This window comes from Macrotis lagotis, chromosome 2, assembly GCF_037893015.1.
Source record: "Macrotis lagotis isolate mMagLag1 chromosome 2, bilby.v1.9.chrom.fasta, whole genome shotgun sequence".
Lineage (NCBI taxonomy): Eukaryota > Metazoa > Chordata > Mammalia > Peramelemorphia > Peramelidae > Macrotis > Macrotis lagotis.
Window position 1 is genome coordinate 322,678,048 of NC_133659.1, and position 18,412 is coordinate 322,696,459.

General features: G+C 46.6%; 1 protein-coding gene across 2 annotated transcripts in view; it reads left to right on the forward strand.

Annotated features, from left to right (window-relative positions):
- The first annotated feature begins 1,076 nt into the window (after positions 1 to 1,076).
- Positions 1,077 to 18,412, forward strand: part of CHST11 (carbohydrate sulfotransferase 11) — a 253,842-nt gene continuing 236,506 nt past the window's right edge. The window contains exon 1 of one of the 2 annotated variants that reach the window (XM_074226748.1): positions 1,077 to 1,216. In XM_074226748.1, the coding sequence (XP_074082849.1) occupies positions 1,099 to 1,216 (118 nt within the window). In that variant the 5' untranslated portion in view covers positions 1,077 to 1,098. The remainder of the gene's footprint in view (positions 1,217 to 18,412) is intronic. The other variant, XM_074226749.1, reaches the window with a different exon arrangement.

Here is an 18,412-nt window from a genome sequence, read left to right on the forward strand (position 1 = left end):
TTTCTCCCTTTCTGTCTCTGTCTGTCTCTCTGTCTCTCTGTCTCTGTCTGTCTCTCTGTCTCTCTGTCTCTCTGTCTCTCTCTCTCTCTCTCTCTCTCTCTCTGTCTCTTTCTCTGTCTCTCTCTCTCTGTCTCCCCGTCTTTCAGTCTTTGTTTCTCCGTGTCTCTCTCTGTCTCTCTGTCTCTCTCTCTCTCTCTCTCTCTCTCTCTCTCTCTCTCTCTCTCTCTCTGTCTCCCCGTCTTTCAGTCTTTGTTTCTCCGTGTCTCTCTCTGTCTCTGTCTCTCTCTCTCTCTCTCTCTCTCTCTCTCTCTCTGTCTCCCCGTCTTTCAGCCTTTGTTTCTCCGTTTCTCTCTCTGTCTCTCTGTGTCTCTCTGTCTCTGTCTCCCTCCGTCTCCATCCCTGTCTCTGGGTCCCTCTGTGTCCGGGCCGCTGTCCCAGGGCCGGGGTGGGGGGCTGGGGACCGAGGGCTTTTGGGACCCTGAGGGAGGGAAGGCAGGCCCGCGCCGGTGCCTCCGCCCGCGCCGCCCCCCGCGCCGCCCCCCGCGCCGCCCCCCGCGCCGCCGCCGCCGCCGCCGCCCGCGCCTCCGCCTCGGCCTCCTCAGCCTCCCCGGGCGGCGGCGCCCCCTCCCCCCCTCCCGGCCGCCCCGCCCCCTCCCTCCCCCGCCCTCCCTCGCAGGGAAACAGCTGGACGCGACCATCTCGGGGGCCGGGCGGGGGAGCGCCGGCGGCTCCCGGCGGGCGCGGGGGCTGCTGGGCCGGGCCGGCCGGCTCTGGGCGGGCGCCCCCCCCCTCGCCGGCGCGCGGCGAGCCGCGTTGGTAACGCCCGGCCGGGCATATAGCCCGCGAGCGCGATGAGGGCGCCCTCGTGAGCCAGCGGGCGCCGGGCTCTGGGCAGCGGCGGGTCTGCGGCGGCGCCGGGGCGCAGGGCAGCGAGAGCGGCGGCGCGCAGGAGCCGAGCCGCGGAGGCGCCGAGCCGCGGAGGAGCCGCGCCGCGGAGGAGCCGCCCCGCGCACTTCCCCGGCAACTCCGGCCCGGCCCGGCCGGCCCCCGCGCCCCCGGCCCCGGCCGGCCCCCCCGCGCCCCCGGCCCGGCCCCGCCATGAAGCCGAGCCTGCTGGAGGGCATGAGGATGAGCCGCGTCTGCAGGATGGCTCTGGCCACTTGCCTGGGCTCCTTCGTCCTGGTCATCTTCTATTTCCAAAGTATGTTGCAGCCAGGTAGGGGGCGCGATCGCCGTGGTCCCCCGCGGGCCGGCTCTGCCCGGCCCCGCGCGCTCCTTCCCCTGCCGGCCCGGGGGCGCCCGGCGCCCGGCCCCGGAGCCGCGAATGGAGCGGCCCCTTCTCTTTGTGTGCGGCGGGGGCAAGGCTGGGGGGCCGGGGCGCAGGCCCGGGGGGCGCTGCCAGGGGCCGAGCCGCCCGGCTCCGGATCCCCGGTGCCAGCAGCCCCCCCAGCCCGGCTCCGGCCCCCCGGTGCCAGCAGCCCCCGTAGCCCGACTCCGGCCCCTCCGGAGCCAGCAGCTCCCCGTAGCCCGACTCCGGCCCCTCCGGAGCCAGCAGCTCCCCAGCCCGGCTCCGGCCCCCCGGTGCCAGCAGCCCCCCAGCCCGGCTCCGGCCCCCCCGGTGCCAGCAGCTCCCGTAGCCCGACTCCGGCCCCTCCGGAGCCAGCAGCTCCCCAGCCCGGCTCCGGCCCCCCCGGTGCCAGCAGCCCCCCAGCCCGGCTCCGGCCCCCCCCGGTGCCAGCAGCCCCCCCAGCCCGGCTCCGATCCCCCCGGTGCCAGCAGCCCCCGTAGCCCGGCTCCGGCCCCCCCCCGGTGCCAGCAGCCCCCCCAGCCCGGCTCCTGCCCCCCGGTGCCAGCAGCCCCCCAGCCCGGCTCCGATCCCCCCTGGTGCCAGCAGCCCCCGTAGCCCGGCTCCGGCCCCCCCGGTGCCAGCCCCCCCAGCCCGGTGCTAGCAGCCCCCCCAGCCCGGCTCCGACCCCTCCGGTGCCAGCAGCCCCCCCAGCCCGGCCCCGGCTCCCGGAGCCCGGCGGGGATGCCCGGCGGCCGAGGGGCGCGCGGGGCTCCCCGCCCCAGCCTGAAGTTCCCGGGCCGGTCTCAGGGCAGGAGCTGCGAACAGGTGTGGGCCAGGAAAGCGCGGGTTCCGCCGCTTCTGCCCACCCTCCCGGAGCCCCGGCACGGGGCGCTCCCTAGTTTGGCGGGGCCCTTTGCTGAGGCTGATGGGGGTCTCTTTTTGCATCCCAGTCTTCAACTGACTCAGACGCCCCGGGAAACCGTGGCTCCCCATCCCGTCATGGACTGGGCCACGGGGGGGGTCTTGGGAAACTTGGACCCCCCCCTCTGTTGGCTCATCGCGACCTGAGGGCCCCCAGGACCCACCGCAGGAATGAACTTTGCAGTCCTGCCTAGTCCCTGCCTAAAGGAAAGGCAGCGCAGACACCCCCACTGTGGGGACCCCGGTGCTCCCCAGCCCCGGCTCCTCCGCTTTGATTTACAGCCCAACAGGTAGTAAAACCCCCGGAGACTTCGCAGGACCGGCCGCTCCTGGGGGGGGGGGGGGGGGCTCTGCAAGTCCCTGCTTTTTCTCCGGCCCATCACTTGCCGGGTCTGTGGTTTAATCCATTTTTCACGCTTCCAAGTTGCCCTTCTCCAAGGAAGAGGCAGTGCCACACTTTGCTTTCCTAATGGGAAGGAGCTGCAATCTCATTTCTTTCCAGGGAAATAAATAGTCTTTAGCTATTCCTCCTACCCCCCCCCCCCCTTTAATGTGTGCCTATTATCCTTAAGCAGCTGCAACCCAGTGTCATCTGTTTGCATGTTGGTGTGTGTGTGCGTGTGTGTGTGTGCGTGTGTGAAGAATAGATACAAAGCCTGGCTCTCTCTGGATCCTGAGTTTCTTGTCCCTCTCTGCGTGGTTTTAAGTTAGCCTCTCGGAGCTTAAACTGAACGTAGGCTAGGCAGTTGCTCCTGGCCAGTGATTTGGCCCAGGACCACTGAGTGTGGCCCCTGGACATCTGATCCAGCCCTGGAAAAAGGCTGCTTTTTGCATTGGGATATTTTTAGCCTCCTGTCACCAAACTGCAGTGGTGTTAGGTATCCTCACCCCAGCCTGGTGGTCGATGGTGGTAAAATACTGAGAGGGCTTTTAAAAATGGATCTCAGTCCCATTCCGGCAGCCAGACTGTTCCGTAGTGGAGTGTGGTTTCTCGGGAGGCAAAAAGAGGAATTCAATGGAGATGGGACAGACAGGGACATACTAAGACATGTTGAAGCTGCCAGTCACCATGACTGACCGCTCCCTGGGATAGGAGAAGACTTTCCTTCTCACACCGTCTTTGCTTTTGCAAATTCTTCGCCAAGGAGAAAAGCATTTGCTAACAAAGCGTTCTGGTGTCATCTGAAGATGGTTCCAGCTCCTTAGAGCCTTAAAACTCTTTAGCAAAAGGTGCGCCCTGCTTATCAAGTGGGGATGCTTTAGCTATTGTCCGTTTGTGGTAGGATGGTAGTGAAATAAAGCCTTCCATTGACTTGCACTTTGGTTCATGGAGCAGGCTTCATGTGAGAGAAGTGTATTATGAAATCTCCCCTGAGAGAGGACTATGAAACACTCTCTTCATAACTCGATTGAACCTTTCCAAAAAAGCCAAAGGAGACCGCATGGTACTATGGAAAATGTATCAAAGATATTGGATACCTACTGCATGCTGACACTGCCTAAAGAAAATGTTGAATCTGGAGTCCGAAGCCTGGGCTGAAATCTGGGTTCAGTCATTTAATACCTTCCTATGTGATTTTTCTTTTTGGATTTCTGTAAGGCAATGGGATTAAATGACTTGTCCAAGATCACCCAGCTAAGTATTAAACATCTGAGGTTAAAATTGAACTCAAGTCCTCCTGACTCCAGGACCAGTGCTCTACCCACTGCACCACCTAGCTCCCCTACTTCCTATATATTCTTGTGGAAATCACTCACCGGTCTGGGCTTCCATTTCTTTATCTGTAGGAAGAGGAGGGAGTTAAACTAGATTCAGGGACTTTGCCCACTTATGGTCTGGGACCTTGTGTGTGTAGATGTGGGGATCCTGTCTGTAACCTTTTAGAAACCAGAGAGTTACTTGAGGGACACATAGTTATATGCCTTAGATATCAGACACTATTTCTGTTTGGCTAAAGTTCATAATATAAGAGCAAACTTTTGGGGGAGGGTATTAAAAGTGCTTTATTGGTAAGAAAAAAAGGATTATGCTTTGATTAGATTCACATAGCTAGACTTGGGAGATTGTTGAGTTCAATGCCATCATTACATAGGTGGGGAAACTGAGGTCCAGGTAGGTTAACTGATTTGTCTAGGGCTGCTAATGCATAGAAGGGGATAGCACGCCAAGCCTGGAGTCAGGAACACTCATCTTCCTGAGTTCAGAACTGACTTCAGACACTGTGTAATCCTGGGCAAGTCACTTCAATCTGTTGCCTCAGTTTCCTCCTCTGTCAAATGAGCTAGAGAAGGAAATGTCAAACCACTTCAGTGTCTGCCAAAAAAAAAACACCAAATGAGGGCACGAAGAATTAGACATAACTGAAAAGTGGCTGGAGAACTACAGCTCGGTGGGGCGGCTAGGTGGCGCAGTGGAGTCAGGAGTACCTGGGTTCAAATCCGGTCTCAGGCACTTCATAATGACCTAGCTGTGTGGCCTTGGGCAAACCACTTAACCCCATTTGCCTTGCAAAACCCCCCAAAAAAAACAAAACAAAAGAACTACAACTTGGGACTTAGCTGGTCTGTGTTTCAGGTTGGATTTGAATTCATCCTAACAACCCAAAGCCTAGGATCAATCCTCTTTGGCCTTCCAAAAGACAATACTGCCTTCCTCGAATCCTAACACGGGCTTGGCACTTCGTAAGGAGCCTTAATAAATGTCTCTTGCTTGATTTGACTTCTGTAATTCGTGACATATATACAGTTGTAGTGTTAAGACCTAGAATACCACATTGTATCTTTTCCACTATGCTGGATATATTATATTTAAGTTTTCCTGCAGCTTGAAAGAGCAGCGATTTGGTAAGGAGTGGGTATGGATCTCTGCTTTGGAGTCAGTTACTTACTTTCTGTCTGTTTTTGAAAAACTTACTTCATTTGAGGGGGCTCGGACTGGGTGGCCTCGAAGGGCCCTTTCAGCTTAATTTAGCTATGAATTCTCTAAAGGAGAGTTTGTGTTGTTGATGATTCTGCTTGTGTACACTTGGTATTCAATTAACAAATGGATTCTTGGTTCTGTCTTGTCCTGAGGATAGAAAATACATAACCACAGATGGTCCGGATCATCAGACAAACAGTAGACTCCAAAGGCAGACAGAGAGTTAAGGTGGAAGGATTGTTAGTCAGAGGATCTGGCTTCAAACCCTCAGGAAAACAAGCCTCTCTGGGCCTCAGTTTCCTCATTTATGCAATGTAGGAATTCAACTAAAAGGGCTCGGAGGCAGGCTCTAGATCTAGGTTTGCCTAGTCTAATCCCTTCATTAGTTGAAAAAGAGGCTAGGGCTAGGAGGATCTCTGAGATCCCATCAAGCCCCAGAAGAAGGATCTCCATTCCACCATCTTTTGCCAGGACAGTGAAGATAAATAGCTTTAGGGAAGCCTTTCTGTATGTTGTGTTCGCTTTAGGCAGGTACAGGATGCCCACCACCCAGGGACTTTGTAAACACAATGCCAGAGGCACAGCTTCTCCTACCTGGAGAAGCTCCCAGGTAGGATATTAGTTACCAGGTAAAATCACAGGATTTCCCAGCTGGCATTGTAACAACATGCAGTATTGCCTGCAGGCTTACAAAGTCTTTTTCCTCATAACAACTCTGGGAGAGTCATTTTGATATAATAAAGCTTTGGATCCATGAAGATGAGCTTCATAGCTCAATTAACTGTATGACCCACAGCAATGGCTGAACCTCTCTGGGCTTCAGTTTCTTTATCTGTCAAATGCAGAGATTGGAATTAAAGGTCTCTTCCAACTCTAAATCTTATGACACACTTCTTTGACCTTGGACAAATTATTCATCCTCCCTGGGCCCCAGTTTCCTCCAGTGTAAGATAAGGGGATTGAACCTGTTCATCTCTCTGGTTCCAATAAATGAACTTGGCTTTTGTTGATAGGTGCCAAATATTGGAGATACAAAGAAAGGCAAAAATAGTTCTTATTTTCTAGGAGTTCAGTCTACATAGGCAGCTATATTAAAAGAAAATCTATTCTGGGATGAATTGGGGAGATCTCAGAGGAGAGGCATTAGCATTAAGGGAGAATAGGCAACACTTGAAGGAAGCCAGGAGATGGAGATGAGGCGAGAGAAAGCATTCTAGATGGGGGGGACAGTCAGTGAAACTGTACACAGAGTTTGTGTGTGTTTGTAAAAATAAGTAATGGCAGGAAGAGAGTAAGGGGGTGTGTGGCTAGGTGGCTCAGTGGATAGAGCACCGGCCCTGGAGTCAGGAGGACCTGAGTTCAAATCCAGCCTCAGACACTTAATAATGACCTAGCTGTGTGGCCTTGGGCAAGCCACTTAACCCCATTTGCCTTGCAAAAACCTAAAATAAAGAAGAAGAAGAAGAAGAAGAAGAAGAAGAAGAAGAAGAGAGTAAGGAGTTTATACAGGGCTTTCAGCTCTAAATCTGTGATCCTAAAATCAGGTAACATATTTTCACATTTTAACATGAAGGAAACAGAACCAGACCTTCCACAGAACAAGCACATGAAAGATACAGGTTAAATGAATGAGCCAGGGGATGAAAGGACTAAATGACCTCTGAGAGAGGAATTAGGATTTGAAGTGATCTGTCCAAGGTCTCTCTGGGCCTGTGTGTAAAATGTTTTTTTGTTTTTTTTCCCCCCATTTCTTTATTTTTTCCAACAATATGTCATGGTATATTTTTCAAAAATCTTTTTTTTTTTACATTTTTTTCCCTTCCTTCCAACTTCCCCTCGATAGAAATCGATGTAATCTAGGTTCTACATCCATAGCCATGCTAAACATAGTTCCATATTATTCATATTATGAAAGAAGAATCACATCCAAACAGGAGAGAAAAAAGTTAGAGAGGAAAAAATGACATAATTCATAAGACAACTTTAAAAGAATTGAAGATGGTAAACTTTGGTCTTCCTTCAACCCCTGTACTTCCTTCCTCAGACATGGATGGCATTTTCTATCACATGTTTTTTAGTAATGTCTTTGATTATTGTTCTGCAGTGTTTCATAGTTGATCAGCACCCCGTTTGCTGTTGGTGTTTAGAATGTTCTGGTTTTGCTCACTTCACTCAGTATCAGTTCATGCCTGTGTAAAATGTTGAAAGCTGTAGATGGTGAAGAATACTAAACTAAATTCATTTGTTGTTTTAAAGATTTACTGAACCTTAGGACAGAAAAGGCCAGAGAGGTTTAGGGGAGGAAAGAACCTCAAAAACCTTCTAGTTCAAACTCCTCATTTTATAAATGAGAAAACTGAGGCCAAGAGAGGGGAAATGACTCAAGATGATAGTGTCTTTTTTTTTTCTAGAGCTGGAAGTGACCTCAGGATCGATCTCTCTCTCTCTCTCTCTCTCTCTCTCTCTCTCTCTCTCTCTCTTTCTCTCTCTCTCTCTGTCTCATTTTACAGATGATAAAACTGAGGCTAGAGAAGTGAAGTGACATACTCAGGGTCACAGAAGTACTTGATCTTTCCATTGTACCAAATCCAACTCCCTTCCCAATTGATGGATCCTTTCCCCAACATCCCAGTCAAATGGTAATCCAGCCTCTGCCTAAAAATCCTTCTTCTTCTTCCCTCTTCTCAAAAAGGGACTAGGAAGACTCTCTCGGGAGGCAATCAGTTCCATTGATTTTCAGAGAGCTTCTTATTTAGGAAGTCTTTCCTTTGATTCAGCCTACTCTGTCTCTGAGTAACTTTCCATAGATTGATTCCCTCTCCCCTGTTCTTTCATTTGAATGGCATCATATCTTCTGAACAAACAGATAATGTTTGCCTCTAGAAAAAGACAGAAGGTAGGCATCTTATTTCAGGGTCTCCCTTTTTGTGGGACTCGGAGGGGATTCAACTTTGTATGTGGAAACCAAGGCTCCTATTGATGATTTACCTCCTCTACCCCCCCCCCCCCCAATCACATGGATTCCCTTTATGTTTCCCGGACAAAGAGATGATGCTCTGCTCTTTGAAGACCTTCTCTGGTGCAATTTTCCTGCAAAATTTCATTTTCCTGCTGCCAGATTACTGATAAAATATCTGTGGTTTTAGTTTTCATTTTAGAGTAAAATGAAAGATATCATTGTGATTCGCAATGAGCACTTTTCCTACAAGTCTGAAGTGTTTTATAGCTACAGACTTTCTGGTTTATGGGACTGTGAGTTCTTATACATTTGCCTTTTGCTTGTTTAAAAAAATCAACTCTATTTTTTTCTCCCTACAAAGTTCATTTTAAATGATCCCCCCTCCCCCCAATTCTCACTTTAAAAAACCCATATGCTATAAAAATTCAGCCCACAGTAGGGCCCATTCTTGGTTTTTTCCAACTATTCAGAATTTCCTTTGTCCACAAGGGTGGCAGATTTAAAGATCGTTGGGAACCTTGTTGCTCTAGAGAAAGTCATAAAGGGCATCTAATCTAACCCCATCATTTTACAGATGAAGAAACGGAGACTGTGACTTATACTAGGGTACACCATGTCAGCTTTGGGATCTGAACCAAGGTGCTTTAATTCCAATCCAGGAATTTTTTTTTCTTGTGGTGTTTGCCAGAAAAAGGAAAATGGGAGAAGAGGAGATCTGGCAGGAATGAAGGGGATACATGTGTAGGATTCAAATGTGTGATGTTAACTTAGTGGTGATGATGGTTGTCTTTCATTCTCAAAGAAGACCATGACCTCAGGGAGGTGATACCATGATGAGCAAATGAATTGAATGTGAGTGAGGGGGTGCTGTGCTTAGTCACAAACTTCACTTTCTCCCCTGGAGCCATCTGGGTCCAATGGTTAGATAGGGATCAGGATGACTGGAGATGGCCCTGAATGTGAGGCAGTTGGGGTTAAGTGACTTGTCCCAGGTCATTCAGTGTCAAGTATCTGAGGGCAGATTTGAATTCAGGTCCTCCTGACTCGAGGATCAGTGTACTATCCACTCCACCACTTAGCTACCCTACTTAACTTAATGGTAGTGTTTGTATATATGGGGCAAACAAACATTCCCTTGAAGTGTAGGGAAAGATTGTCATTTGGATGAGTAAAAGGATTCTTCTTGGCCCTGGAATACAAACTGTGGAACAATGAGTAGATGTGGCAGAAGGACAGAACTTGACTATTGTATCACCTACTCATTAGAGATAGCCTCAGGTAGAATGGCGGCTAGTAGCTTCTGGATCATTGGAGGTCTTCCAGCAGATAACTGGGTGACCATAGATAGGGGCTGTTAGATTTTGTATTCCTCTTCAGAAATCTTTTAAGATTAGGCAGCCTCAGTGGCTCCTTCCAGTTCTGAGATTCTGAGCTTTTATAGTAATGTGACTAGAATCACAGTCCAATCTGGGTTAGGTCCATTTTCATAACTTCATTAGAATGAGAAGTAAGGTCCCTTGAATATTTTTCCTTAAGGAACTGTCCTTTTATGGCCAATGCTTTCCTTTAAAAATGGGCTTTATTATGGTAATTATTTATTTTGGAGGGGGGATTATTTCTTAATAATTCTTAAAAATGATTAAAAAGTAGTGTAGCTTTGGACTATTTCTGAGGTTGAAATTTATAGGCTCATAGATTTAGAACTAAAAGGAATTTAAAGGTCATCTAGTTTGAGCCTCTTGTTTTACAAATGAAGAAGTAGAGGCATGGGGAGGTGAAGTCCATCTTTTAATAGTAATAACTGCCTGACAGGTCTCAATAGTTATCAGGCAGAGTAGCTGATGTGGCCCTTGAGCCACATATGACTCTAAGGGATCTCGGTGGCTTTCTAACCAATCTCTTAAATTTTTAGGTGATAAAACAGTGAATTGATAGTGCTCACATGGAGAAACCAGATTAGGAAGGATTTGAATTCAGATCTTCTGACTTTCTGAGTCTGGGCTCCTTCTACTGTACCATGGTACCTCTCTATAGAATAACCTTTTAGAAAACCTCCTTGTTTGTAAAACAAAGAACCCTTGTTTATTAAAACACACACACACACACACACACACACACACACATACTTTTAAACCTCTGTTGACTTGAATAAAATATCTAATAGGTCTTAAAAAAGTTATTTTCTCTTCATCTTGCTTTTATTTAAAAATATGAAGTGTTTCCATTCATAATCAGCTTTATAAGGCCCCCCCCCAAAAAAGAATCCTGGAGAGTGGCGGTATTATTTCATGCTGTCTAGTATCTATATATTGTTTACAGTATTTGGATACTGTATACTGTAGCAAACATTCATAGTCCCCAAAGTATCCAGAGAAAGGAGGGATGAGATACCTATCAACCCTGACTGTCTTAAAGCCTGGGTTCTCTTGGAATGAAGTGTCCTTCTGGATAACGGAGTTTTCACTACAAAGCCCAGGATTAATCCTGGAAATACCAGGACTTCAATTTTAAGTACTTTCAAAAAACTTTGTTTGAAATCATTCCATAATATTTCTATGAATTTTTTTTTTTTAGCTTACGCTAATACAGGGTTAGGGAACATGCCATACCTAGTAGGCACGGTCTCTGTCTTCAAGGACTCTAATGTACATTTGGGGTAGCTGTGTCTGGCTCATAAACTCTTGACTTTTCATTGCCTCTACTCAGATTACCACTTGCCTATCTCCCCACTCCTCTCTTCCCCCCTCCTAGTCTTCTAGTTCTTGTTTTTCTTGTTCTTTTCTTTTTTCTCCTTCTCCTCCTCTTCTTCCTCTTCCTTCTTTTCTCCTCCTTCCTTCTCCTTCTCCTTCCCCTCCTCCTCCTCCTCCTCCTTCTCCTTCTCCTCCTCCTCCTCCTCCTCCTTCTCCTTCTCCACCTCTTTCTCCTTCTCCTTCTCCTCCTCCTCCTCTTCTTCCTCCCACTGCTGCCACTAGCATTCCCTTCTGTTTGTTACCATGCCCTCATCTCAGAAAAGCCCTGCCAAGCTCCACTTTTCACTCACCTTTTCTCAGAACCATAGCTATGGATTTTGTTTCCAGGGCACATACTTTATCCTGGAAAAGTGGTTTCTGGTGGTGCCTTTCATTGAATCAGAGAGGGTGTTGCATGGGAAAGGGGAGAGGAGTGCAGAGGGTGTTTCCTCCAGTCTGTCATCAGGTTAATTCTTGCTAACTAGGTGCCAAGCTATGTTGTTTCTATGTTTTGGGAAACCTGCAAGTATTATTAGCCCTCTCTAATTTAAACACCTTGGGGAAAAAGGCTTGGAGGTTGTACCCTAGTTTTGGCTCTGATTCTTTTCTCTACATTTATTGTTATTCCTTGATCCTTTTTCCTATCATTTTTTGGGCTTCAAAAAGGATGGAGATGTTCAGCCTATCAGAACATTTTTATACCAGCCTTAGTAAGTGAGAAATAATCTTTGAGTCTTTGGCTACCTCCCTTGGATAAAGGGGTCTCACTTTCTTCATGTATAAAATAAAGTTTTTGTAAAAGCCGGAGCATGTGACAGATTTTGTCTGCCTGGGTCTGGGATGTTTAGTTTGGAGAAGAGAAGGCTCAAGGGGAGCAGGAGAACCTGGTTCAAGTCCCCAAGAGTTCTCATTGAAAAGAGACTGGCCATATTTGAACTGTCCGCAGGGGCAGAACTCAGAGCAGTAATAGGTAGAAGTAGCAAAGGGTCTCATTTTGGTTGAATATTGGGAAGATTCCTAATGATGACAACTGGCCAAGAATGTAATGGGCTGCCTTAAAAGAGGGTGGCTCTGTCTAGGAAGGCATCAAATGGAAGACTGGATGACCATTTATCCAACAAGTTCTGGTAGAGTTTCCTTGTGGCTATGAGTAAAATTAAATGATCTCTAGGTCCAATTATAGGATCATAGCTTGAGAACCTTAGAAGCCACTGAGTATAACCCTTTCATTTTGTTGTTGCTCAGTCATTTTCAGTCATGGATGACTTTTAGTGACCCATTCAAGGTCTTCTTGGCAGAGATACTGGAGTGCTTTGCCATTTCCTTCTGCAGCTCATTTTACAAATGAAGAAATTGAGGCAAACAGGGTGAAGTGACTTGCCTAGGGTCACACAACTAGTAAGTGTTTGAAACTAGATTTGAACTAGGAAAGATGAATCTGACTCCAGGTCCAGCATTCTCTATATTCTAGAGCCACTTAGCTGCCCTTTATTTTACAAATGAGGAAATTGAGACACAGAGAAGAGAATGACTTGCCTAAGTACTGGTTTGGCCGATAGTAATTCTCAGAAGTGTGACTTAAATATAATTTTTCTGTGTCTAGAGCCTGAACTATGGCTCCCCTAAGGTAAACAGCTAGCAAGAAGGCAGAACTAGTTTCTTTGAATTGAAGTTCTCCTGACCTCCATATCATGTTCTACTACTTGGATGATTTGTTTTGCCCTTTCTTCTTGAAGAAGACATGACAAGATGGGGACATCAGGTGATGCCATGACCAGCACATAAACTGGATTTGAGGGAAGGTGGGGGGGGGGGTTGCTGTTCTAAGCCACAGCTTCTCTTTCTCTTCCAGTGCCATCTGGGTCAGTGACCAGATATGGATCAGGATTGGAGATGGTCCTGGGTGAGAGGCAATTAAGGTTAAGTGACTTGCCCAAGGTCACACAGCTAGCAAATGTCAAATGTCTGGATTCAAACTCCTGTCCTCCTGACTCCAAGACTAGTACTCTATCCACTGCACCACCTAGCCGCCCTTTTCACCACTTTCACTCTTTGAATGAAATTGTTTCTAATTCTCCATGAAACCCAATCAAACTTGAAATCTTCTCTGTCTCTGTTTCTTTTTCTTTTGTCCTTCCTTCTTGAAGAAGACATGACAAGACAGGGACATCAGGTGATGCCATGACCACCACATAAACAGGATTTGAGTGAGGGGCTGTTGTGCTAAGCCACAGCTTCTCTTTCTCTTCCAGAGCCATCTGGGTCAGTGACCAGATATAGATCAGGATTGGAGATGGTCCTGGGTAAGAGGCAATTAGGGTTTGTCTTTTTTTTTTTTTTTTGTCTTTGTCTCTGTTTCAATCTCTCTCCCTGCCTCTGTCTCTCTCTTTCTCTCCTTTGTAGATTGAAGGTTTATTGGATGGGACTGACCTCTCTTTTGTTGACCCTTTAATAGCTCAGTTCCATATGAACCAGCCCTAGGGAGAATAACTCAGCATTAATCCCCTGCCTCCCTGCTAAGGATTTTTCCCTCATGGTAGCATTTACAGAATCACAGTTTATTTGGGATAAAAAAAAAAAAACTGCTTCATTTTGAATGAAAAGATTCTGCCTCTTTCAATTAAAAACATAAATATTCCTGTGATCCCCATTACCTTTAAAATGTGAAACACTCAAAATAACAAAAAGGGGCATGAGTCAATGGATTAGAAGAGAAATTGGCTTAGCTTAGGAGAATCTTACCTTAAGACATCCTTAGATTTGTTATCGTTGTTCTTTTCTAGCATGATGTTTTAGCACATATAGGATCTATTTCTGAGTCTGAGGATCATTTCATCATAGCTCCTAGATCATAGATCTGAAGCTGGAGGAGAGGAGCCCAATTCCCTGTGTTTTATAGGTGAGAAGACAAGCCCCAGAATGTTTAAGGTATCATTTATAGTGGTTTAATGTGTCAGAGTTGGAACAGACTTTGGAGATTATCTGGTTTGACTGCACCCACTCCCACTCTACAGATAAGAAAACTCTTCAGGGCCCAGAGAAGTGAGATGATTTGTCTCAAGTTTTATAAGTGGTGAATAACAGGTTGACTGTTCATCTGTGTACAGGTTAGGACACAGTCTTTGGGAAATGGTCACTAATTGTCTTCTACATTCATTTACCCTCCATAAAAAAGAAAGGAAGAAAAGAAAGAAGGAAAGGAGAGAGAAGAAAAGAGAGGAAGATAGAAAGGGGTTGGAAAGGAAGGGGAAAAAAGGAAGGATGTCTTAGTCTAGGTATCATGATGAAGTAGAAAAAGGATGAATTTAGAGTAAGGAGAGGAGGTCTGGGTTTGAATCCTGCCTCTACTAATTATTATTATTAAGTAATTATTATTATTATTAAGTAATTTCATCTTTCTGAGCCTCAATTTCTTTAATTATAAAATGGGGGTGATAGTATCTCTAACACTGACCTTACAAGTTAGGGGTGGGTATTTATGGAGATATTACTGGCAAAGTGCTTTGAAAAGGTTAAAGAGCTATATGCAAAATTTTTACAATGTTGTTATTCTGGTGGCCAAAGTGGTAGTTAAAGGAGGGATAATCTGACCATACCTAGAGCACAATGGAACTGGAGCCCAAATATCTTTGATTTTTGTTTCTTGGTTTTTGCAAGGGAATGGGGTTAAGTGACTTGCCCAAGGTCACATAGCTAGATAACTGTTAAGTGTCTGAGTTCAAATTTGAACTCAGGTCCTCCTGGCTCCAGGGCTGATGCTCTAACCACTGCACCACCTAACTGCCCCTACCTGTCTGATTTTTTAAACTCAGCAGAACTAAGTTTTTACTGCTCATATGATAAAGCACAGTTTTCACAACAGTCTTATGATGCAAGTGTTAGTATCCCCATTTTACAAATCAGAAAGACTGAGGCTAACTGAGGAAGAGATCTTATTTCTGGATCTTCCTCACTTTCCTCATCCTCTCCTCTCCTGTCCTCTCCTGTCCTGTCCTGTCCCCCTAGCCTCTCCCATCCTCTCTTATTCTAACCTGTGCTATCCTCTCCTCTCCTGCCTTGCATAAATTCTGTCTCTAACATTCAGCCAGAAGGAATCTCTCCAATCCTTTTGTTATACTATTATAATTGATTGTATGCTTTTCTAATTGCTTGCTAACTCCATCAGGGGAAGCACCCCACCTTCTTGGTACCACAAAGGAAGCCTTACATATGGTAGGTGCTCAGTTAGTATTTGGTGAATGATTCTTTGGGAATCCCTTAGAACTTATTAGGATAAGTTCTGGGCATCACATATTTTTTAAAATGGCCTTTTCTTCCAATTACAAATAAAAACTTTTTTAACCTTCATTTTTAAAAATTTTGAGTTCCAAATTCCCCCCTCTCCCCCCTCCATGATATTAAGCAATTTGATAGAGGTTATACTTGGCATCACGTACAACAAATTGAAGTGAATCCAGAGAAGGGGTGGGAGCAAAATGGAAACCCTTCTGTTCAGTTATCAATGGGACTCAGCATCTTTTCTGGTCTTTGTCCCCCATTGCTGCCATAGAGTAGACACTTAATAGATGTTTAATTTAAAAACTCCTTTCTATATTATATCTAGTAAGTGTTCATTCAGCCATGGCTCCAAGCTACTGATGTTTCCTAAGCTATGTGTTGTTCAGTTGTATCTCAGTTGTGCTGATTCTTCTTGACCCATTTGGGGTTTTCTTGGTAAAGATACTGGAGGGGTTCGCCATTTCCTTCTCTAGCTCATTTTACAGATAAGGAAACTGAGGCAAACAGGGTGAAATCATGTCCAGGGTCACACAGTCAGGACATATCTGAAGTCAAAATTTAAGTCAGAAAAATAAGTGTTCCTGACTCAGTCCTCCATCCATTGGGCCACCTGGCTGCCCACTCAGCTGTGTGATCTTGGATAAATCACTCAAACCACTCTGCATCAGTTTTCTTATCTGTTATATAAAGGGGTTGGACTTCTGCTCTAGACATAGGATTGTCTGATTTCCAGTGACATGGGCCATACTCTTAGGGAGGAGGACCGTTTTGTTTTTCTGGGGATTTTTGGTTTGTTTTTGTAAGACAAAAGGGGTTAGGTGATTTGCCCAAGGTCACACAGCTAAGTAATAAGTATCTGAGGTTGGATTTGAACTCGGGTCCTCCTGATTCCAGGGCCAGTGCTCTATCCCCTGTACCACCTAGCTGCCCCAAGGCAGTTCATTTTAATGGACAATGACATGGAAGAACTGGAGAATGACTGAAGAGTCATTTATTTATTTGTCATTTACTATCTGTTTGGTCAATCATTATTCTTTATAAACTCACACTCCAATTGAGGAAGACAACAAACACATAAAAGCCCCTGAGTCAAGTCAACAAGCATTTGTTAAGAACCTACTATGTGGGCAACTAGGTGGATAGAGCACCGGCCCTGGAGTCAGGAGGACCCGAGTTCAAATCCAGCCTCAGCCATTTAATAAGTACCTAGCTGTGTGGCTTTGGGTAAGTCACTTAACTCCATTGCCTTGTGAAAAGCAACAGAAAAAGAATGTACTGTGTATATCAGCCATTGTGGAGAGTGTTGGAGACATGAGGGACTTGCCCAGTTTTTATTAGAATGACTTCAATATTAAATTCTGTTTTCCCAGCCTACTTTGGGCACCAGCATGAGTCTGATCCTTCTAGCATCATTTTGGAAAACCTTATTTAGGGAGTAATCTGGATTAAGTGACTTGCCCAGGATCACACAACAGCTAGCTGGTATCAAGTGTCTGAGGGCAGATTTGAATTCAGGTCTGCCTGACTCCAGGGTTCTGGTGCTCCATCCAGTTCATCACCTAACTGCTCCCATTTAGAAGAACTGTAGACTTCTTATAAGCAGAGAAGAGGAGCCCTCCCCATCTCCCTGCTGGGCTGGGTGTTCACAGTGGCATTCTTCCTGCCAGGCAAGGAAGGGTAAGCTTGAGTCCTTTGGTTGCTTCCCAGGATCCTAGGTTCCCCTTGGGAGTCTCTAGCAAAAGGAACAGCCAAAGGCAGGGAAAGTGTAAACAACTGGGGGTGGGGGGGAGAATGGCTCAGCCTCCAGTGAGTTTATCCATCCCTGGACCAGCAACTTTGTGAGAGGGAAGTTGGGAGTTTTGTAGATCGGAATACTCAGGAAATTCCTTCTTCCTGGCAAGTGGGCGGGGAGGGCACCTGAAGAATGAAACTTGGCTTGTCTTCTAGGCCCTTTGCCTGGAGTTTGGCCACCATTGTTTAGGGCTAGACCCTGCTGCCTTGGGTGATCTTCATATCAAAGGGTCCTAGACTGTGGGAGAGCCCATGGGTTAATTGTTGTTCTCCCAAACTGATAAATAGGCCTGCTGGGGGGTTTCCATTCACTTCTCCAGCCCATTGTGTTCCCACTGAAATCAGAGAGCTCCTTTCTTTTTCCCTTTTAGGCGTCACTGTAACATTTGACACTGATTTAAAAAGAGCTGATTTATTAAAATAACCTACCTCCTTTCTGCTTGGTCTGCTCCCCCCCCCCCCCTTTTCTTTCCTAAACTGAATGGGAGGCAGGATGGGGTTAGTGAATATAGAACCAGCTTTGAATCCAGAATGTTCAGTGGTTAGAGCTGGAGCTGAAGTCGAGAAGAGCTGAGGTCAAATCCTGGCCCTTTACAAGCTGTGTGACCCCTTGACAGGTCACTTCAACCTTTGTCTGCCTCAGTTTCCTCATCTGTAAAATTACTCATTCCTGTAAAATAGGGATGATAACCACTACCTCCCAGGCTTGTTATGTAGATGGAATGAGATAATCTTTGCAGATCTTAAAGTGCCTTATACTACTCTGCTACTACTACCATTACTACTCCTACTCCTACCACTGCTACTAGTACCACTACTAGTAATACTCCTTTTCTTCCTCCTCCTATTCCTCCTAGTACTGCTGCTACTTCTCCTCCTGTTACTACTCCTATTCCTATGAACACTATTACTAGTAATACTACTCCTAGTGCTACTCCTGCTACTGCTACTCCTTCTACTACTAGTAGTAACATTTCTCCATCTACTGCTATGACTACTACTACTCCTAGTAGTAGTAGTACCACTGCTAGTACTCCTCCTCCTCCTCCCACTACCACTATTACCAGTGATGAGAGTTCCCATTAATGAGTGCCCCCCCCCATTCAGATCTGCTCTGAGGGTCCTTCCCGAGCCCTTGCTAGAATCAGGAATGCTAGCTGACTTAATTACTGACTGTGGTCCCCACCTGTGAAGATCAGGTTCTGGTCTACCTAGAGACTTAATCACTTAGCAGTACCTGGGGTTTCTTTGCTATCCAAAAGTCCCCCTTAATAAGCACGTTTTTAACTTAATGATGTTTTGTTCCTTCTATCTGTCCCTTGGGGTGGGGGCAACTTCTGACATCCAAATCTACTTCAAACAGACTTAATCATTTATCTGAGATAATTTTCTCTCTCTTTTTTCTTTTCTCTTCCTATATAAATGGGAATGTGTCAGGTCCCTCTTTGCTAGATAGAGTATCTTTCAATTCTCAGCCTACTGGGCCATCACATTGCCAGTAAAATGCCTACTTGCCTAGTAGATGC